Source organism: Malaclemys terrapin, chromosome 3, assembly GCF_027887155.1.
Source record: "Malaclemys terrapin pileata isolate rMalTer1 chromosome 3, rMalTer1.hap1, whole genome shotgun sequence".
Classification (NCBI taxonomy): Eukaryota; Metazoa; Chordata; order Testudines; family Emydidae; genus Malaclemys; species Malaclemys terrapin.
Window position 1 is genome coordinate 208008060 of NC_071507.1, and position 21702 is coordinate 208029761.

General features: G+C 62.4%; 2 protein-coding genes across 6 annotated transcripts in view; one reads left to right on the top strand and one right to left on the bottom strand.

Annotated features, from left to right (window-relative positions):
- LOC128833865 (cGMP-dependent protein kinase 1-like) overlaps positions 1 to 589 on the top strand; it is a 57161-nt gene extending 56572 nt beyond the window's left edge. For all 5 annotated transcript variants that reach the window (XM_054022084.1, XM_054022083.1, XM_054022086.1 and 2 more), the window contains one exon: positions 143 to 589. In XM_054022084.1, the coding sequence (XP_053878059.1) occupies positions 143 to 229 (87 nt within the window). In that variant the 3' untranslated portion in view covers positions 230 to 589. The remainder of the gene's footprint in view (positions 1 to 142) is intronic.
- Positions 590 to 1062: 473 nt separating this feature from the next.
- The window catches only part of EMILIN1 (elastin microfibril interfacer 1), a 33626-nt gene continuing 12986 nt past the window's right edge, over positions 1063 to 21702 (bottom strand). Inside the window, exons 3-8 of the mRNA XM_054022082.1 lie at positions 10890 to 11098; positions 6424 to 8484; positions 6013 to 6120; positions 4066 to 4083; positions 3349 to 3483; positions 1063 to 2312 (exon numbers count right to left, since the gene is read on the bottom strand). Coding sequence (XP_053878057.1) covers positions 1972 to 2312; positions 3349 to 3483; positions 4066 to 4083; positions 6013 to 6120; positions 6424 to 8484; positions 10890 to 11098 — 2872 coding nt within the window. The 3' untranslated portion in view covers positions 1063 to 1971. The remainder of the gene's footprint in view (positions 2313 to 3348; positions 3484 to 4065; positions 4084 to 6012; positions 6121 to 6423; positions 8485 to 10889; positions 11099 to 21702) is intronic.

Here is a 21702-nt window from a genome sequence, read left to right on the forward strand (position 1 = left end):
ACAGCTGCGGGAGCCCCAGGCAGGGCCAGAGCTGGGGGGTGTCATGGGGCGGGTGGTGAGCCAGGGAGGGAGGACCAGGCCGAGCCCCGTGTGGGGCAGGAGGGAGCTGGAGGAGACTGAGCCCCACGCCCTCCCTCCACAGGGCCCGCCCTACGCCAACTTCAAGCGCTTCTCGGTGGACTGGACGCCGGCCGAGGAGGAGTTCTCGGGCTGGGACGAGGATTTCTGAGCGGCCGTGGGGCCCAGGCCAGCAGCACCTCAAGGACTGGGGGGTAGGGGGCCGGTCTGCTGGTGGCCGCTGCCCTGGTGCTGAGCTGGGCACATGCCCCCTGCCCGCGGGAGGACGGAGCCCTGGGCTGGCCCCTCCTGGGCACAGGGCCCCAGCCTGGCAGACCCGCTGGTGAGGAGCAGAGGCCCTGGTCCTGTTCCTGCAAGTGGCTGCATGAGGGTGCAGGGAGCATCCTCGTCCCCTGGGCTGCCAGGCCGGGCGCGCTGGCCACCCTGGGGCGTGGCCAGCAGGGGCCGGCTGTGGGAGCTGCCCTGGGCCTGGCCCCACCGGGCTGTGGGCAATAAAGCCGCTGCAAGCCCCTGTGTGACTCCATGCAGCCTGGGCCTGGTCTCTGCAGCGCTGCCCGTGGGCAGGGAGGGAGCCCCTGCGGTGCCCGGGCAGGGGACGCGGCTGCAGCTGCTCGCAGGGCCCAGGGGCTCTGGCCTGGGCCAATGTGCGGGTGGCGCTGACGTGCGCCGGCTCTGGCAACGGTGGCTTCTCCCGGCTGCCTCTGCCCGGCGGCGCCTGCCCTGCCCTGCCCTGGCCCCCGCTGGTGGATGGGTGGGGGCACCCCAAGGTGGCTCTGCCCCTGGCAGTACTGAGGGGCAGCCGTGGGGGGGTTCACCCCACGCCTGGAGCCCCCGCTGCAGCGCCATGCTCAGGGCAGGCTGGCGCTGGCCTGGCAGTCCTCTCCCGGGGGCTGAGTCGGGCACCCCCGGGCAGCTCGCCCTGCGCCTTGCTCTGGTGAGGAGCCGCCACGGCCCCGGGCTGAGGAACGAGGCGGGGCCACAGGGTACAAAACACCGTGACGTTTCTTTATTAATACATGGAATCGGTGCCTGGGCAGAGCTGGCTCCTGGGCCAGGGTGGGGCACCGCCGCCCGCAGAGCCGTTCATGGCCCCCTCCCTCCCATGGCTCCCTCAGCCAGGCCCAGCGCGGGCAGTGCTGCCCGCCGGCTCATCTCTGGTGCTGTCTGTGCTGGGAGGGGGCCCGGCGCCGCCCCCCCGGGCGCTCTCCGGCCCTGGCGTGGGGGCGGCTGGGGTCTGTGACTGGGGGCGGTGAGGGGCTGAGCTGGTGAGCAGGAGCTGTGCAGAGGGGCGTGGCAGGCGGGTCCCCAAGGGTGGGCAGCAGGGCAGGAATGGGCGCGACAGGATGATAAATAACAGGGAGGTGCCCGGTCGATGTGGGTGGGGGAGGGGCCTGGCTTCAAGGGAGGGGGATCCCGGGCCCCAGGCCTGGGGTATCCCTGCAGGGGTCACAGCCTGGAGCCCCCCGCAGCAGCTGGCCGGCCTGCAGGAGACGCGTCTGCCTGAGGCCCCGGCCCTGGCCGGCCCCTGGGGTGCCTTGGTCATGAGCCCCCTGGGCCCCTGCAGCTGGGGGGTAGCTGGGAGCAGCGAGGGACCCGGGGCTGGGAGCCAGGAGCAGGGGGGCGAGGGGGGCTGGGCTCCACGGGGCTCTCGCTACCTCCTGCTCCCGCTGCTGCAGCACGTGGGGGTGGGCTGCCGACCTGGGCCCCCCTTTTCCCCCCATGCCAGGGAGCCGTGTCTCCTGCAGCGCCTCGGATCCCCCTGCCCCCCAGCACTGATGGGTCATGGCCTTTGCACCCCCTAGGGCGAGGGCAGGGCTGGAGCAGGATGCAACACGCCGGAGGCTGGGCTGGGGAGCCCTGGCTCGGCCCCTCCCCTGTGCCAGGGGGCAGGGACTAGCCGACCTCGCCCCCGTCGCCCGGGTACAGCAGCACCGCGCTGAAGACAGTGAGCGGCTCGTCGGCAGAGTGCGCCAGCCGGCCCGTCACCAGGTCCACGCAGAGCGTCTCGCCCGCCTCCAGCTGCAGCAGCAGGTTGAAGATGCCCAGGGAGCCAGGGTTGGGCTGGTTCTCGGCCACTGGCTTGTTCTCCAGGCCCTCGGGCTGGTAGCCACCCGAGTCGCTGCGGGCGATGCCCTGGTTGGAGCGCGACAGCACGGCCTCGAGCTGCTCGTTCCGGTGCCCCGTCAGCACGGCGCTGACGAAGTAACGCCCAGCCACGGGCACCGTGAAGATACCTGGCGGGGGGTGGGGGTGGCAGCCCATCAGTGGGGCGGGAGCGTCCCCCCAGGGGGGCCCATCACCCCAGGGCACTGCCCCTGGGCTGGGGGCGGGGGGCTGAGCACGCGATGAGCCCCTGCTACCCCTGCCCTGGGCTCCCCACACACATCTCTGCCAGTGCCCCAATCCCACCCCACAGCCCCCTGCCAGCCCTGAGTGCCCCACACACAGCTCTGCCAGTGCCCCCAATCCCGCCCCACTGCCCCCTGCCAGCCCTGAGCTCCCCACACACAGCTCTGCCAGTGCCCCAATCCCGCCCCACTGCCCCCTGCCAGCCCTGAGCTCCCCACACACAGCTCTGCCAGTGCCCCCAATCCCGCCCCACAGCCCCCTGCCAGCCCTGAGCTCCCCACACACGGCTCTGCCAGTGCCCCAATCCCGCCCCACTGCCCCCTGCCAGCCCTGAGCTCCCCACACACGGCTCTGCCAGTGCCCCCAATCCCGCCCCACTGCCCCCTGCCAGCCCTGCGCTCCCCACACACAGCTCTGCCAGTGCCCCAATCCCGCCCCACAGCCCCCTGCCAGCCCTGAGCTCCCCACACACAGCCCTGCCAGTGCCCCCAATTCCAAAGCACAGGCCCCTGCTACCCCTGCCCTGGGTCCCCCCTCAAGCTCAACCCCCAGCCCTGGGCTCCCCCGAGGCCCAGCACTGCCAGTAATCCTAAATCCTGCCCCCTCCCGGCCCCCTGCTGCCCCCCCTGAGCCCGAGGGGCGGCACCCTGGCGTGGGGTGATGTGGACACAGTCACTGCTGTGGGGAGGAGGGCTCGCTATGGGGAGCTCCCCTGTGGGGTGTGCTGGCTGTGGGGAGCTTCCCCCGTGGGGTGTGGGGGCGAGGGCTGGCCGTGGGGTGTTCCCCCCGTGGGGTGGAGGGCTGGCCGGGGAGAGCTCCCCCCCGTGGGGCATGGGGGGGCTAGCTGGGGGGAGGGCTAGCCGGAGGGAGCTCCCCCCCATGGGGTGTGGATGGGAGGGCTGGCCGGGGGGCGCAGCTCACCAGTGTAGGGGTCATAGGCGTCCCCGTCGTTCACCAGCAGCCTGTCGAAGGGGATGGTTCCGGGCTCCTCGTGCCGGGACGTCAGCGCGGCCGAGAAGGCGATTCTGGGCCACACGTCCGCCTTGCCCACCGGGCCTGGCACAGAGATGGGGTCAGCCTGGTGCCCGTAGGACCCCTCCCCCAGCCTCCTCCCTACCCCAGGCAGCTCTGTGTCCCCCCCAGCTCCTCGCCCATCCCCCCTGCGCCCGGGCCCCCATCCCATCCCCCCTGCACCCGGGCCCCCATCCCATCCCCCCTGTGCCTGGGGCCCCATCCCACCCCCACCTCCCCCGTGCCCAGGGGCCCCCATCCTGTCACACCCCCAGCTCTCCCTGCCCCCGGGCCCCCATCCCATCCCCCCTGTGCCTGGGGCCCCATCCCACCCCCACCTCCCCGTGCCCAGGGGCCCCCATCCTGTCACACCCCCAGCTCTCCCTGCCCCCTGTGCCCGGGGCCCCATCCCAGAATGTGCCCAGCTCCTCCACAGCCCCCTCCCCCTGCACGGGGGGGCAGCCCCATCCCCCCCAGCCAGGCCAGCCCTGTTCTAGCACCAAGAGGCCGAGCTCCGCTGCCCACGTGTGGGGCCAGCTCCTGGGGGGTGCAGGGCAGACCCTGCCGCAGGGCAAGTCCCCCATCCCCGGCCCACTGCCCACCCCCCCGCCCCCCAGCCGGTCTCACCTTGCTCGCCAGGGAACCCTGGAAGAGAAGAGAGAGGAGAGGTGAGGCAGGGCGGGGGGGGGAGCTGTGTGGTGGGGCCGAGGGTAGCGGGGCGAGGGGGTGGCTGTGCAGTGGGATGGAGGTAGTGGGGGGAGCTGTGCTTGGCCCCGGGTGGGGGTAGTGGGGCAGGCGGGAGCTGTGCAGTTGGGCCGGGGGTAGCAGGGCAGGGGGGGAGCTGTGCAGTGGGTGGGGGTAGTGGGGAGGGGGGACCTGTGCAGTGGGGTGGGGGGTAGTAGGGTGGGGAGGGAGCTGTGCCTGCTCCGGGGGGGGTAGCGGTGTGGGGGTAGCGGGCCGGGTGGGGAGCTGTGCAGTGGGGTGGGGAGGGAGCGGGGGGGGCAGTAGTAGGGGGGAGCTGTGCCTGCCCCGGGGGGGGTAGAGGGCCAGGGGGGAGCTGTGCAGTGGGGTGGGGGCGAGCAGGGCGGGAGGGAGCTGTTCATGGGATGGGCAATAGTGGGGGGAGCTGTGCCTGGCCCCGGGGTGGAGGTAGAGGGGTGGGGGTAGCGGGGCGGGGGGGAGCTGTGCAGTGGGGTGGGGGGAGCTGTTCATGGGATTGGGCAGTAGTGGGGGGGAGATGTGCCTGGCCCCGGGGTGGAGGTAGAAGGGTGGGGGTAGCGGGGCGGGGGGGAGCTGTGCAGTGGAGTGGGGGGGAGCTGTTCATGGGATGGGCAGTAGTGGGGGGGGGACTGTGCCTGCCCCCGGGGGGGGGTAGCGGGCCGGGGGGGAGCTGTGCAGTGGGGTGGGGGGGAGCAGGGCAGGAGGGAGCTGTTCATGGGATGGGCAGTAGTGGGGGGAGCTGTGCCTGGCCCCGGGGTGGGGGTAGCGGGGCGGGGGGGAGCTGTGCAGTGGGGTGGGGGGAACTGTTCATGGGATTGGGCAGTAGTGGGAGGGAGCTGTGCCTGGCCCCGGGGTGGGGGTAGCGGGGCGGGGGGGAGTTGTGCAGTGGGGTGGGAGGAACTGATCATGGGATGGGCAGTAGTGGGGGGAGCTGTGCCTGGCCCCGGGGTGGAGGTAGAGGGGTGGGGGTAGCGGGGCGGGGGGGAGCTGTGCAGTGGGGTGGGGGGAGCTGTTCATGGGATTGGGCAGTAGTGGGGGGAGCTGTGCCTGGCCCCGGGGTGGAGGTAGAGGGGTGGGGGTAGCGGGGCGGGGGGGAGCTGTGCAGTGGAGTGGGGGGGAGCTGTGCAGTGGGGTGGGGGGGGAGCAGGGCAGGAGGGAGCTGTTCATGGGATGGGCAGTAGTGGGGGGGAGATGTGCCTAGCCCCGGGGTGGGGGTAGCGGAGCGGGGGGGGAGCTGTGCAGTGGGGTGGGGGCGAGCAGGGCGGGAGGGAGCTGTTCATGGGATGGGCAGTAGTAGGGGGGAGCTGTGCCTGGCCCCGGGGTGGGGGTAGCGGGGCTGGGGGGGAGCTGTGCAGTGGGGTGGGGGGAGCTGTTCATGGGATGGGCAGTAGTGGGGGGGGAACTGTGCCTGCCCCTGGGGGCGGGGGGATATACAGGGTGAGCACCCAGGAAAGAGGCCCCGGGGCTGACGGGTCTTGTCATGGCCTGGGCCGGGTTCTCCTCTGTGGAGAGCTTGGCCCACAGTCCCCAGGGCAGTGGCTCAGGGTCCGTGACCCCCTGGGCACTTGGACCATTGCTGGGGGGACATGTGGGGCACTGCCCCCTGGCACCCGCCCATAGACATCAGCTGTGCCCGGCCGAGATCCCGTGTCTGAGGCTGGTCCCTCGTGCACGGCGGGCGTGAGGCCGACACCCGTGCGGGTGGTGACTGGGGCAGGCGGGTGCCAGGCTGTGTGACACCCTCATGAGGCTGCGGCGGGAACCAGAGCTGGGGGGTCCGGGGGCTGTGGGGGAGCCATGACCCTGCGATGGACCCAGCCACTCTCCTCCCTGTGGGGCAGGGCTGCTTCTCACCTGGGGGTCCCATGGGGCCTTGTTCTCCATCCTTGCCTGCAGGCCCTGCTGGCCCTGGGGGACCCGATCTTCCCATGGGGCCTTCGGGTCCAGGTGGGCCGGGGGGGCCTGCAACAGAACCCAGAGAGTCAGAGCTGCCCTCCCCCCCTGGGGCAGTAGGAGCCCAGGGTCCCACCCCACTCCCCTGAGCGTCCCCACCCAGATCAGAGCCTTGTCCCCCCCATCCCCCCGAGCATCCCCACCCGAATCGGAGCCCTGGGTCCCACCCCCTGAACCAGCCAGTCCCCACCTAGGGCCAATTGGAGCCGTGGCCAGTCCTCATCCCGGTGCTGTCCCAGCAGCCCCATGGTGCCTCGTCTCCTGCCCCCCCGGGTGCCCTGCCCCCCATGCCCAGCGGCACGGGGGCCGTACCTGCCAGGTCCTGGCGCGTGAGGTTGTGCACCTCGCCCTGCAGGCGCAGCAGGGAGGCGTTGAGGGCGCCCAGGCGGGGGTGGACGGTGCCCAGGCGGGCGTCCTGCAGCTTGTCGAGCAGGGCGCCGTGGGTACGCAGGGTGCCGTTCACCTCCTGCAGGCAGCCCCACAGCCCCGTCACGTGCTTGCTCAGCCCCTCCTTGACCTTGCGCAGGCTGCCGGAGACGGCGTCCAGCCTCTCGCAGACGCCCTCCAGCTTGGCCAGCCGCTGCTCCAGGCTGCCGGCCGCGCGCCGGCACTCCCCAGCCTCGCCCCGCAAGGTGCCGCCCAGGTGGTGCAGCTGGCGCGTCACCCCCTCCAGCCGCTCCTCGCTCTCGGCCGCGCGCTCCGTGGCCTCGGCCTGCACCTTGTTGATCTCGGCGATGATGCGGTCCTTGGTGGAGCCCAGCTCGTGGAGGTCGGTCTGGTGCTTGTCCACGGTGCTCTGCAGCCCGCGCAGCGTGTCGTTCAGGGAGCTGAAACTCAGGATCACCTCGGACAGCTCGCCCTGCAGCGACTTCAGGTCCACGGCCGACGTGCCCCCGAAGACGCTGAAGCCGTCCAGGGGCTTGTGGGCCTCCACGGGCTCCCGGCCCTGCTCCGGCTTCCTGGGCAGCAGCGGGCAAGCGCAAGCCGCCACCTCCCCGCGCAGCCGGCCCACCTCGTCCTGCAGGGCGGCGCAGGCCTGGCTGCAGCCGCGCTGCTCGGCCCGCACCGCGCCGCTCAGCCCCCGCAGATCGCCCTCCAGCTGGTCCAGCCGCGCCCCCGTGCGGTTGAAGAAGAGCGCCAGGTCCTTGGCGGTAGGGTCGGTGGCGCTGCCCCCCATGCCCAGCAGCTGGGTCTCCAGCTTGCCGATCTCAGCCCCCAGGCGCACCAGTGACTCCCCGTTCGCCCCCACCAGCTCCCGCAGCTTCTTCCCCTCGGCCTGCAGGGCCCGCACGGAGCCGGCCAGCCCGACCCCGGAGCTGCTGAGCTGGTGCAGGTTGGAGCCCAGGGTGCGCAGCTGCCCTTCATTATCCTGCACCCGGCGCGCCAGGTCACTGAGGATGTTGCTGATCTGGGAGTCCTGGCTGCCCAGAGAGGGGTCGTGGGGCGTGGGGTGCGGCCAGCCCTGGCCCTGCAGCTCCATCACCACAGCCACACTCTGAGCCACGCTGTCCTTCAGCGTCTCCACGTCCTGGCTCAGGTTGGCCAGGGCCTGGTGAACGTGGCCCTGGAAGCCGCTCAGCTGGCCGGCCACATTGGCGAGCTCCCCCTCGGCCCCGCTGAGCCGCCCGCTCAGCTCGCCCGCCAGCTGGCTGTGCAGGTGGGCGTCGTGCTCCTCCAGGCTGCGCTGGGTGGCGTTCAGACGCCGCTCCACCTCCACCAGCCGGCCCCGCCCCGCCCCCGCCGGCTCCAGACCAGCCAGCTCGTGGTCCAGGCGCTCGTTGAGCATGGTGAAGGAGCCAGAGACGCCGTCCAGCCGCCGCTCCAGGTCACCCATCCTGCCGCGCAGCTCGTCCAGCTGGGAGCAGCACTCCGCGGGCAGGCGCCCCGCCAGGCCGCTCACGTGCCGCTGGATGCTCTCCACCGCCTCCCGGTTCCGCTGGTCCACAGAGCTGATGAGCTTCTCCAGGCCCCGCATGCGCTCGCGGTCCTCGGCCTGCTGCCGCCGCAGCCCCTCGCTGCCCGCCAGGCAGGCAGCGCAGGACTCCTGCACCCGCCGCTCCACCTCCTGCAGGAGCAGCGCCCCTCCCTGCGGGGCCCCCGGCCCCTGCCCGTTGCTTAGGTTGGTCAGCTCGGCGTCGTGGCTGGAGATGCGGTTGTCCAGGTGCTGCAGGTGCCTCTGGATCTGGTTGAGGGTCTCCTTCATCTCGGGCTGGGCGGCCGCGTCGGCCAACTGCTTCCCATTGAGCGAGAGCTCCACCGCCTTGCTCCCCTCCTGCAGCAGCTTCTCCGCGGTGGCCTGCAGGTCCTCCAGCCGCTTGCTCAGGGTCTGCACCTTCTCCTCCAGCTGCTTCACCTTCTCCGCATCTCCCCGGCCTGCAGAGCAGAGCGCACTGAGCCGGGCCCCCCGCAGCCGGGCCCCCCCCAGCCCTCCCCACACCCCCGGCCTGCAGAGCAGAGCACTGAGCCGGGCTCCCCCCAGCCCTCCCCACACCCCCGGCCTGCAAAGCAGAGCGCACTGAGCCGGGCTCCCCCCAGCCCCCCTCCACACCCCCGGCCTGCAGAGCAGAGCGCACTGAGCCGGGCTCCCCCCAGCCCCCCCACACCCCCAGCCTGCAGAGCAGAGCGCACTGAGCCAGGCCCCCCGCAGCCGGGCACCCCCCCAACCCCCCCCACACCCCCAGCCTGTAGAGCAGAGCACTGAGCCGGGCCCCCCGCAGCCGGGCTCCCCCCAGCCCTCCCCACACCCCCGGCCTGCAGAGCAGAGCGCACTGAGCCGGGCTCCCCCCAGCCCCCCCACACCCCCAGCCTGCAGAGCAGAGCGCACTGAGCCAGGCCCCCCGCAGCCGGGCACCCCCCCAACCCCCCCCACACCCCCAGCCTGTAGAGCAGAGCACTGAGCCGGGCCCCCCGCAGCCGGGCTCCCCCCCAACCCCTCACACACCCCCGGCCTGCAGAGCAGAGCACTGAGCCGGGCCCCCCGCAGCCGGGCTCCCCCCAGCCCTCCCCACACCCCCGGCCTGCAGAGCAGAGCGCACTGAGCCGGGCCCCCCCCAGCCCTCCCCACACCCCCGGCCTGCAGAGCAGAGCACTGAGCCGGGCCCCCCGCAGCCGGGCTCCCCCCAGCCCTCCCCACACCCCCAGCCTGCAGAGCAGAGCACTGAGCCGGGCTCCCCCCAGCCCCCCCCCACACACCCACAGTCTGCAGAGCAGAGCACTGAGCCGGGCCCCCCGCAGCCGGGCTCCCCCCAGCCCCCCCACACCCCCAGCCTGCAGAGCAGAGCACTGAGCCGGGCCCCCCACAGCCGGGCTCCCCCCAGCCCCCCCCACACCCCCAGCCTGCAGAGCAGAGCACTGAGCCGGGCCCCCCGCAGCCGGGCTCCCCCCAGCCCCCCCCACACTCCCTGCCTGCAGAGCAGAGCACTGAGCCGGACCCCCCCCCAGCCCCTCTGTGACGAAGTGGGACTGTTCTTATGTTTTCCTCAGTTTCCCCTATGCAGTTCTTAAGTGTCTACGTGGTGGGATAAGGGTGTCTGGTTGCTGCAGAGCAAAGGGCCAGGGTACATAAATGCCCGACACTCTGTCTCCTGGCAACTGATGGCCTGGGCCCCTCCTCTGCAAAGGTGCCAACTGAAGGTGTTGGAGACAAAGGGGTCAGGTGACCTCCTGCCCCGGGAAAGAGACAAAGCCCAGAGGAGGGGCTGGATGGGGGGTTGGAGTTTGGAGCTAGCTGGGGACTGGAAGGGAGGGCAGATGGGGGTCTGCCTCACTGAGCCCCAGAATGGACCCGGTCGAGGGGTCCCGTTCGCTGTACCTACAAGCTCTGTTTTAGACCGTGTTCCTGTCATCTAATAAACCTCTGTTTTACTGGCTGGCTGAGAGTCACGACTGACTGCGAAGTGGGGGTGCAGGACCCTCTGGCTTCCCCAGGACCCCGCCGGGGCAGACTCGCTGTGGGAAGCGCACGGAGGGGCATATGATAAATACTCCAAGGTCAGACCCAGGAAGGTGAAGCCGTGTGAGCTCCTTCCCTGAAGACAGTCTGCTCCGAGGGAGAGGAGGCTCCCCAAAGTCCTGACTGGTTTTGTGGGGAGCAGTTCCACAGCATCGCCCGGGGACTCCATGACACCCCCCGTCCCGGCCTGCAGAGCAGAGTGCACTGAGCCGGGCTCCCCCCACCCCACCCCCAGCCTGCAGAGCAGAGCACTGAGCCAGGCCCCCCCCAGCCGGGCTCCCCCCAGCCCTCCCCACACCCCCAGCCTGCAGAGCAGAGCACTGAGCCGGGCCCCCCCCAGCCGGGCTCCCCCCAGCCCCCCCCACACCTCCAGCCTGCAGAGCAGAGTGCACTGAGCCGGGCTCCCCCCAGCCAGCCACGGCCCTGGCCATCACCCCCAGCTGAGGTGAGGCTGTGGGTCCCTTCTCCTGGCCCCCAAGCCGGGCCGAGGCCTTTCCCTTCGGGGTGCAGTTGCTCCGGGTGGCCACCGGCCACTCTCAGCTGTGTCCTGTGGAGATGGGGGGTCCCAGCATGCAATGGGGCCTGGCGCGGAGGCAAGAGGGAGCATTGCATGCTGGGAGTGGGGCTTGAGGCCAGCGCAGTCTGGAGGGCAAAGGGAGGGGGCGCTGGGGAGCAGGGGCAGCCGAGAGACTCCACAACTCTGCCCCCAACCAGCCCCCCCACACACCTTCCCTCTCTGGTCCTCACCCCCCACCCCAGCGCCCCCCACCTCACCTCTCCCCACACAAACCTGGCTCCCCCTCCCCCATCCCCAAGCCATCGGTACCTTCTCCGCCCAGGCCGCTCAGGGGGTTCCCAAAGCCGGAGAGCGTGGGGCGGCCAGGCTTGGGGCGCGGGCGGGTGGTGGTGAGAGGGGGGCCCTGGGCCGGCCCCTCCAGGCAGTCGTCACCCGAGTAGCCGTGGCAGCATTTCCACTCCATGTCCGACACCGTCTTATAGGCCACCTTGTAGCGGGGCCGCAGGTAACTGCGGTACCTGCAGGGAGAGGGAGAGCAGGTGAGACGCCGGCACTGCCCACCGGGGGCGCCGCCCTGCCCCGTGCTGATAGCGGGTGAGACGCCGGCGCTGCTCACGAGGGGGCACCGCCCCTGCCCCATGCTAATGGCAGGTGAGATGCAGCACTTCATGGCTCCCCAGGCCAGAAGGGCCCGGCGTGAGGAGCTGGTCTCACCCCCTGCCCAGCAGGGCCCCAGACTGTCCCCGGAGCGGAGCTGGTAGAGAAACAGCCGAGGTGCCGGTGATGGAGGATCCAGCCCAGCCCCGTGAATTGTTCCCGTGGTTAGTGACTCGCTGTCCAGAACTGACACCTTCTCTCCCCAGTGTCAGCTTCTAGCCACCGGCTCGGTGCGACCGTCCTCTGCCAGCCTGACGAGCCCTGTAGGGAGCCGGCTTGGCCGGGAGTCTCCCGGAACCAGGCTCCACCTCCCAGCGGCTGCTGAAGCCAAAGCAGGAGATTTTTGGCACTAACAGTCCGGTGGCGCAGTGGGGCTAAGGCAGGCCCCTGCTTACCCAGGCGCCGTGCCGCTCCCAGTAGTGACCAGCATGTCCGGTAGCGGCTCCTAGGCAGAGGCGGGGCCAGGGGGTCTCCGTATGCTGCCTCCGCCCCAAGCGCTGACTCCGCGGTTCCCATTGGCCGGGAACGGGGAACTGCAGTCAGTGGTCGCTGCAGGGGCGGTGCCTGCAGGCAGGGGCAGCGCACGGAGCTGCCTGGCCGCCCCTGAGCCTAGGAGCCGCTGCCGGACATGCCACCGCTTCTGGGACCCTCCCGAGGTAACCACCGTCCGCCAGGATCCCGCACCCCTCACCCCCTCCTGCACCCCAACCCCTGCCCTAGGCCCCTCCTGTACCCAAATTCCCTCCCAGAGCCCACACCCCCTCCTGCACCCCAACCCCTGCCCCAGGCTCAGCCCGGAGCTCCCTCCCACACTCCGAACCCCTCGGCTCCAGTCCAGAGCCCGCAGCCCCTCTCACACCCCAACCCCCTGCCCCAGCCCAGTGAAAGTGAGGGAGGGTGAGGGAGAGCGAGTGATGGAGGGAGGGGGGCTGGAGAGTGGGGCGGGGCCTCAGAGGAAGGGTGGGGCAGGGGCGAGGCCTTGGAGAAGGGGGTGGGGCAAGTGTGTTTGGGTTTGTGTGATTAGAGTTGGCAACCCATTGGACTATAACACTGCTCTACAGCCAAAATGCTTCTGAAATAAATGTAGTCAAACTTTACTAATTCTGGGTCACTGAGAACGAAAATGATGCTTAAAATTGTTGATTGGCTCTAGTTTTCAAGATATGCTATTGGGTCAGTATATACGACCCTTGACTTGGGAATGGCGGAGGATAAGTGAGTTATAAAGGGAAGGGATCTCAATTTAAACCAGAAATGACTAAAATACATCTTTGACTGGATCTATGAATAAATCTATGACTGGGTTTGGACAGAACTTGCTTTTTAGGCAAAACAATGAATGATGCAATCTGAAGCTGGTATTGCGTCATACATGATATGAATTGCATCATGTTATTCCTAGAAGTCATGGATGATGCAATCATAACGAAGCTTACATCACTCTGCTGAACAAATTGCCCTATATCAGCTCTAGAAATCATACAGTGTCGTGCTCTCTTATTTGTCAGTGTTTGATTTTACAAAGGGACACATTTCTGTTTAGCCAAAGTGAGCAGAGATGCCTCGTACTTGTGTGAACAGTGCAGATAACTTCTGCTATGTTTGTGGTGAGGTGACTTTTGCATCACAAAAGCGCAGTATAACCACTATGGTTAAGAAAGCCTATCACCTTTATTTTGGCTGCAAAATTGGAGATCAGGACAAGAGGTGGGCCCCACACATATGCTGCAACACTTGTGCAACAAATCTTCACCAGCGGTTGAACAGGAAAAGGAAATCTATGCCTTTTGCAGTGCCAATGATTTGGAGAGAGCCAACAGATCATACCAGCAATTGTTACTTCTGCATGGTGCCTCCAGTTGGGAAAGGTGTGTCAAAGAAGAAAAAGTGGACTGTGCATTATCCAAACATTCCATCAGCTATACGCCCAGTACCCCACGGAGAAGGACTGCCGGTTCCTGATGCACCAGAATCATTCTCACTTTAGTCAGACGAGGAAGAGGATGAAACTTCTGGTCCTGAACCATCAATGTCACAGGACCCACATTTTCTCCCATCCTCCTCCTCTGAACCACACCTCATAACACAAGGTGAACTGAATGACCTTGTCAGGGATTTGGAACTACCCAAGAGTAAGGCAGAGCTGTTGGGCTCCAGACTACAGCAGTGGAATCTCCTGGCAGGTGATGTTAGGGTTTCCATGTTCCGTGACCGTCAAAAGGAGCTTGTCCCATTCTTCTTCATGGAAGGTGATCTTGTAGCCTGCAACAACATCGATGGTGTGATGGCAGCCCTCAACATCGTTCAAGATCCAGATGAGTGGAGACTGTTCATTGATTCATCGAAGACGAGTCTTAAAGCTGTTTTACTGCATAATGGCAATGTTTTGCCATCAATTCCAGTTGGTCATGCAGTCCATATGAAGGAAACCTATGACAACATGAAACAACTTTTGAGGTGCATAAACTATGACCAACATCAGTGGCAGCTTTGTGGAGATTTGAAGGTTGTTGCTCTCTTGCTTGGTCTGCAGACTGGATACACAAAGTACTGTTGTTTTCTCTGCAAATGGGATAGTCGTGCAAGAGATTCCCACTACATCAAGAAAGATTGGCCACTCCAACAGTCATTGGAGCCTGGGAGGAAAAGTGTTCAGCATCCACCACTTGCTGAATCAAAGAAGATTTTGTTACCACCCTTACACATCAAGCTGGGTCTGATGAAGAACTTTATCAAGGCCATTGACAAAACACAAGCAGCTTTCAAGTACCTCTATGGAAAATTTCCAAGGTTAAGTGAAGCTAAGATAAAGGAAGGTGTCTTTGTTGGTCCTCAGATTCGTTAACTTCTTCGAGATGATGCATTTGACCATGCACTGCGTGGCAAGGAAAAGACGGCATGGAAAGCCTTCCACTTAGTGGCAATAAATTTTCTCGGCAACAACAAGGCAGACAACTACAGGTTGTTGGTGGAAAACCTCCTCAAGGCATACAAAAGCCTTGGTTGCAACATGTCACTAAAGATTCATTTTTTGCACTCTCATCTAGATTTTTTCCCACCGAACTGCGGAGCAGTGAGCGACGAGCACGGCGAGCGATTTCACCAGGACATTGCAACAATGGAGAAACGCTATCAGGGCAAATGGAGCCCATCAATGCTTGCAGACTATTACTGGACAGTGACAAGAGATGCTCCATTTAATGAATACAAGAGACAAGCCAAGAAGCGCCGAGTAGACACTGAATAGGACTAAACTATGTACATAATAGTTTTTTGCTTTTTGTTTCATAATAAATTTTATTTATATAACCCTTTTGCTGATTTTTAAAGTGTTACATAAACAGGACAGGTGAAATATTATCATATAAAAAATGGAAACTAGGACAGATTACAAAGGATGAATATAGGCAAACAACACAGGAATGCAGGGGCAAGATTAGAAAGGCAAAGGCACAAAATGAGCTCAAACTAGCTACGGGAATAAAGGGAAACAAGAAGACTTTTTATCAATACATTAGAAGCAAGAGGAAGACCAAAGACAGGGTAGGCCCACTGCTTAGCGAAGAGGGAGAAACAGTAACAGGAAACTTGGAAATGGCAGAGATGCTTAATGACTTCTTTGTTTCGGTCTTCACCGAGAAGTCTGAAGGAATGCCTAACATAGTGAATACTAATGGGAAGGGGGTAGGTTTAGCAGATAAAATAAAAAAAGAACAAGTTAAAAATCACTTAGAAAAGTTAGATGCCTGCAAGTCACCAGGGCCTGATGAAATGCATCCTAGAATACTCAAGGAGCTAATAGAGGAGGTATCTGAGCCTCTAGCTATTCTCTTTGGAAAATCATGGGAGACGGGAGAGATTCCAGAAGACTGGAAAAGGGCAAATATAGTGCCCATCTATAAAAAGGGAAATAAAAACAACCCAGGAAACTACAGACCAGTTAGTTTAACTTCTGTGCCAGGGAAGATAATGGAGCAAGTAATTAAGGAAATCATCTGCAAACACTTGGAAGGTGGTAAGTGTGACGAACTGGGCCTGTTCTCACGGTGGTCTGTGAATGCTGACAGGGGAGTGTGCTGGGATAGTCTGCATTGCAGGATGGGATCTGCCCGAGGGCGCATACCTGAGTGTGTAACATGAGAACCCAGGAAGGGGTTGAAGGCGAGGCGACTCCTTAGCCCGGGAAACTGAACAAAGGCTGTGGGAGGGGTCGCAAAAGGAGAGTGCTGGAAGCAGGCTAGAATGAGGCTGGAGAGATGGCTCTGACCCCCCAAAGGGGGGTGGGCTGGCATGCCCTGGGACCCCAAGCTGGGGGGGGCCCTGTTGTCTGTGCCTGCAAGACCTGTCTTGGACTGTATTCCTGTCATCCAAATAAACCTTCTGCTTTACTGGCTGGCTGAGAGTCGCAGTGAATCTCGGGAAGAGGGGTGCAGGGCCCTAACTCCCCCACAATCCGCAACAACTGGTGGCAGTGGTGGGATCTACTGCACCCCGTGGACGGCGCTTCCTGCAGTAAGTGACTGGGGAGCAGTAAAACGAAGGGGGATTGGCGGGGACCAGGCGCGCTGAAGAGTGAGAGAGAGACGGTTATTACCCCTGGGAGTGTGTGACCAGCGAGAAGGACTTTTGCAGTAACAGGGTCCCCCGGGGGGATCGCAGCGAGTGGTCCCAGGGGCGGAGGAGTCTGCAGCTCGACCCTGGCAGAGAGGTGGTGACCTCGAGAAGGGCTGGCACACTAGGGGGGCCCCCTGGGAACTGTGGGGAGCTGTGAGCACACAGGCCGGTGAGTGGCCAGCAGGAAGATGTATGCCAAGCGGCTTAAGAGCGACCTGGTGGAGTTGTGCAAGCAGAGGCGGCTGCGCATTGGGAGGCTCACCAAAGAACAGCTCATTGCCCAGCTGGAGGCGGAAGATCGCGCGAATGAACTGATCCCTGTGTCTCAGGGAAGCAGCCTGGCAAATGCAGCGCAGGCACCAGTGTCTGTCCCAGCTGGGAGTGGTCAGCCGGCTGCTGAGGGCTTCCCGAGACCCCTCCTTCCTATGCCTAGGGGAAGGGTGGGGAGGAGCCCAGCAAATACCGAAGGCGCCGTGACCCCCCCGGCCAGCAGGGGGTCCCCCCGGCGAAGCCCACCGGCCAGCAGAGGATCCTCCCGGCGACGTTCGGCATCCGGGGAGCGGAATTGGCTGGAATGGGAGAAAGAGCTAAAACTGAGGGAGCTGGAGGATCGTGAACAACAGAGACAGCATGAAGAGAGACAGCGTCAGCATGAACGGGAGGAGAAAGAGAGACAGCATCAGCGTGAACGGGAGGAGAAAGAGAGACAGCATCAGCGTGAAGAGAGACAGCGTCAGCAGGAACGGGAGGAGAATGAGAGACAGAGACAGCATGAAGAGAGACAGAGACAGGAGAATGAGAGACAGAGACAGCATGAAGAGAGACAGCGTCAGCATGACCTGGAACTGGCGAGATTGAAGGGCAGCGAACCCCCGGCTGCGGTGAGTGAGGGGGGACCCAGGACTGCACGGAGCTTTGATAAGTGCATCCTGGCCCCACACAAGGAGGGGGAGGACATGGATGACTTCCTGGAGGCCTTTGAGACGGCCTGCGAGCTGCACCGGGTGGAGCCCGCGGACAGACTCTGGGTCCTTACCCCCTTACTGGACCCCAAAGCCGTGGCATTGTACCGCCAACTGGGAGAGGCAGAGAAAGGGGACTACGAACTATTCAAAAAGGCCCTGCTACGTGAGTTTGGGCTGACTCCTGAGATGTACCGGGAAAGGTTCCGGAGTCAAGATAAAACCCCTGAGATCTCATATCTGCAACTAGCCGCCCGCATGGAAAGATACGCCAGCAAGTGGGCTAGTGGGGCCCAGACGAAGGAGGACCTGATTAAACTGCTGGTACTGGAGCAACTGTATGAGCGGTGCCCATCCGACCTGAGGCTGTGGTTGGTGGACAGAAAGCCAGAGAACCCGCGACACGCCGGGCAGCTGGCTGATGAGTTTGTAAAGAGCCGGTCAGGGGGTGGCAGGGAGGAGTCCCAAAGGAGCAATCCCACCACAACGCAGAGAGAGTGTCACCATGGGACCTCCCCGTGGGAAAATACAGAAAAACCCCATCAGAGGGGAACATCCGGCATCAGGACCATCCGACCCACTCAAGGGGACCCATGGGACATGGGCTGCTACCACTGTGGCCAAAAGGGCCACATACGGGCCCAGTGCCCCAGGCTCAGGGACAGACTGAGCAGGCCGAACCCACAGAGGGTTGACTGGGTAGAGACCCAGCCCGGCGAGAGGCAGCATTCCCAGGGAAGGGGGCCTGGCAGGGTACCACCTGCTAAGGAGGGAGGAGAGCCCCAGGCCAGCTTCTCTGGGGGGCCAGATGCTCCGGATTCAAAGTTCTCCGTTTACAGGGTTGGCGCGGGGCTGTCCCTGCGGAGCGAGTGCCTTGTTCCCCTGGAGGTGGATGGGAAGGAAGTTTATGGTTACTGGGACACGGGCGCAGAGGTGACACTGGCCCGGCCCGAGGTGGTGGCCCCAGATCGGGTGGTGCCCAACACCTTCCTGATCCTGACCGGGGTGGGCGGGACCCCATTCAAGGTTCCCGTAGCGAGGGTACACCTGAAATGGGGGGCCAAGGAGGGCCCCAAGGACGTGGGAGTGCACCACCATTTGCCCACTGAGGTGTTGATGGGGGGGGACCTAGAGGACTGGCCCAGCAGCCCCCAGACCACCTTAGTTGTGACCCGCGGTCAGAGCCGGCGAGGGGCACTGCGCCCTGGCCTTGGGGGGGGTGCCTTGCCTGGGGCGCAGGACCCTAACCTGGTGGGGAGGGAACGCCCAGGGACACGGCTCAGGGAGGCTGCAGCTTCGGACCCAGCGGGCGAGAAAGAGCAGGTGGCCATCCCTGTCCCAGCTGCTGAGTTCCAGGCCGAGTTGCAGAGAGATCCCTCCTTGCGGAAGATAAGGGACCTAGCCGACCTCAATGCGGTACAGACCATGGGACGAGGTGGCCGGAAAAGGTTCCTGTGGGAGAAGGGGTTCCTGTACCGAGAATGGGCTCCCCCAGGGAAAATGGAGTCAGGGGGGATCAGGAGGCAGCTGGTGGTACCCCAGAAGTATCGCCGCCAGCTGCTGTGCCGGGCCCATGACATTCCCCTCTCAGGGCACCAGGGAACCTGGCGTACCCAGCAGAGGCTGCTACGGAGCTTTTACTGGCCTGGGGTCTTTGTTACTGTCTGACAGTACTGCGGATCCTGTGACCCCTGTCAGAGGGGGAGGAAGGCCTGGGACAAGGGGAAAACAGCTTTAGGACCCTTGCCCAGCATAGAGGAGCCTTTTCGGAGGGTGGCCAAGGTTAAAAGGGCGGCTCTAAACCAAGAGAGCCCAAAGCACAGACCTCCAGACTGGAGCGCTGGGAGAAGACCACAGCCCAGTTGGAGCCCCAGAGGTATAGGGGTGGGAAAAGGGCGCAGGCCGCATAAACCTTCCCACATGCGAACTGCGAGTGCCATCAAGCACCCCCGACCTAAGGGGGGGCGTGAAACTGGAGGGGCCTGGTGTAATTCCCACCAAGGAATGGGAGGGATGCGGGGGCATCCATGGGAACGGGGGTAGGTTCGAACTTCCCTGGGTCACTGGCTAAAGTGACCCCACTCAGTTCGGTCTCGAAGGGGGGAGAGATGTGACGAACTGGGCCTGTTCTCACGGTGGTCTGTGAATGCTGACAGGGGAGTGTGCTGGGATAGTCTGCATTGCAGGATGGGATCTGCCCGAGGGCGCATACCTGAGTGTGTAACATGAGAACCCAGGAAGGGGTTGAAGGCGAGGCGACTCCTTAGCCCGGGAAACTGAACAAAGGCTGTGGGAGGGGTCGCAAAAGGAGAGTGCTGGAAGCAGGCTAGAATGAGGCTGGAGAGATGGCTCTGACCCCCCAAAGGGGGGTGGGCTGGCATGCCCTGGGACCCCAAGCTGGGGGGGGCCCTGTTGTCTGTGCCTGCAAGACCTGTCTTGGACTGTATTCCTGTCATCCAAATAAACCTTCTGCTTTACTGGCTGGCTGAGAGTCGCAGTGAATCTCGGGAAGAGGGGTGCAGGGCCCTAACTCCCCCACAATCCGCAACAGTAAGGTGATAGGGAACAGCCAGCATGGATTTGTAAAGAACAAATCATGTCAAACCAATCTGATAGCTTTCTTTGATAGGATAACGAGCCTTGTGGATAAGGGTGAAGCTGTGGATGTGGTATACCTAGACTTTAGTAAGGCATTTGATACGGTCTCGCATGATATTCTTATCGATAAACTAGGCAAATACAGTTTAGATGGGGCTACTATAAGGTGGGTGCATAACTGGCTGGATAACTGTACTCAGAGAGTTGTTATTAATGGTTCCCAATCCTGCTGGAAAGCCATAACGAGTGGGGTACCGCAGGGGTCTGTTTTGGGACCGGCGCTGTTCAATATCTTCATCAACGACTTAGATATTGGCATAGAAAGTACGGTTATTAAGTTTGCGGATGATACCAAACTGGGAGGGATTGCAACTGCTTTGGAGGACAGGGTCATAATTCAAAATGATCTGGACAAATTGGAGAAATGGTCTGAGTTAAACAGGATGAAGTTTAACAAAGACAAATGCAAAGTGCTCCACTTAGGAAGGAAAAATCAGTTTCACACATACAGAATGGGAAGAGACTGTCTAGGAAGGAGTACGGCAGAAAGGGATCTAGGGGTTATAGTGGACCACAAGCTAAATATGAGTCAACAGTGTGATGCTGTTGCAAAAAAAGCAAACATGATTCTGGGATGTATTAACAGGTGTGTTGTGAGCAAGACACGAGAAGTCATTCTTCCGCTCTACTCTGCTCTGGTTAGGCCTCAGCTGGAGTATTGTGTCCAGTTCTGGGCACCACATTTTAAAAAAGATGTGGAGAAATTGGAGAGGGTCCAGAGAAGAGCAACAAGAATGATTAAAGGGCTTGAGAACATGACCTATGAAGGAAGGCTGAAAGAATTGGGTTTGTTTAGTTTGGAAAAGAGAAGACTGAGAGGGGACATGATAGCAGTTTTCAGGTATTTAAAAGGGTGTCATAAGGAGGAGGGAGAAAACGTGTTCACCTTAGCCTCTAAGGATAGAACCAGAAGCAATGGGTTTAAACTGCAGCAAGGGAGGTCTAGGTTGGACATTAGGAAAAAGTTCCTAACTGTCAGGGTGGTTAAACACTGGAACAAATTGCCTAGGGAGGTTGTGGAATCTCCATCTCTGGAGATATTTAAGAGTAGGTTAGATAAATGTCTATCAGGGATGGTCTAGATGGTATTTGGTCCTGCCATGAGGGCAGGGGACTGGACTCGATGACCTCTCGAGGTCCCTTCCAGTCCTAGAATCTATGAATCTATGAATCTATGTAAAGCAACCATAAACACCTGAAAAGACCTAGGTTTACAATTCATGATTAAAACTCTACTATCTACACAATATACATAGACATAAAATGTAAAAACTTAAATATCTTAGAAACAGTAGCCAATCCGTTGTTTTAATTGTCATATTTGAATTCAGCACATCAAAATACATAATAAATAGCACATTTTATCTCTGAAGCAGACGACTTCTCCAAAATTGTAGACCAGTGTAACCTCTGGACTATTTCTAAAAGGACTTTTGGCAACTACAAGCTCACCTCTGCCATGGATCTGAACCTCAAGAATTGAATTCAAGTCTGTCTGTAGATTGATCTTTTAACCAACTCTCTCTCTCTTCTTTTTTAATACATTTTAGTTTAGTGAATAAGAATTGGTTATTAGCGTGTATTTTGGGTGAGATCTAAGTTATAATTGAACCTGGGTATGTGGCTGATCCTTTGGGGTTGGAAGAACCTTTTCTTTTATATGATGAAGTAAGATTCTCAGTAATCATCATCATATCTGACAGGTGTGTCAGGACGGAGGCCTGAGGCTGGGCACCTTAAGGGAACTGCGTTGTTTGGACTCTGAGTAACCAGTGAGGTCGTATAGAAGCTGTTTTGTGCTGGTTGGTAAATCTAAGTATTGGAATAACCACCAGCGTTTGGGGTTTGTCTGCCCCGTTTTGTTTGCAGTTCACCCTGATTGAGTGACCTCAGCTGGCTCCCCCGGGCACCGTCACCCCCCCCCCAGGTACTTACACCCTGGGGTCAAGTCCCCCCTGAACCTCCCCTTTGAGAAGCTAAGTCCAGCAGAAACTTTCTAATAATAGAAAACGGAACACACTAGCCCCTCCCTCTGTCCCGCCCCTTCCATGAGGCCACACCCCCTTCTCCCAGGCCATGCCCCCCCACTTCCATTTCCCCTCCCTCTGTCACTCACCCTCGCTCACTTGCTCATTTTCACCAGGCTGGGGCAGGGATTTGGGTGCAGGAGGGGGTGAGGGCTCTGGCTGGGCGGTGCGGGCTCTGGGGTGGGGCCGGGGATGAGGGGTTTG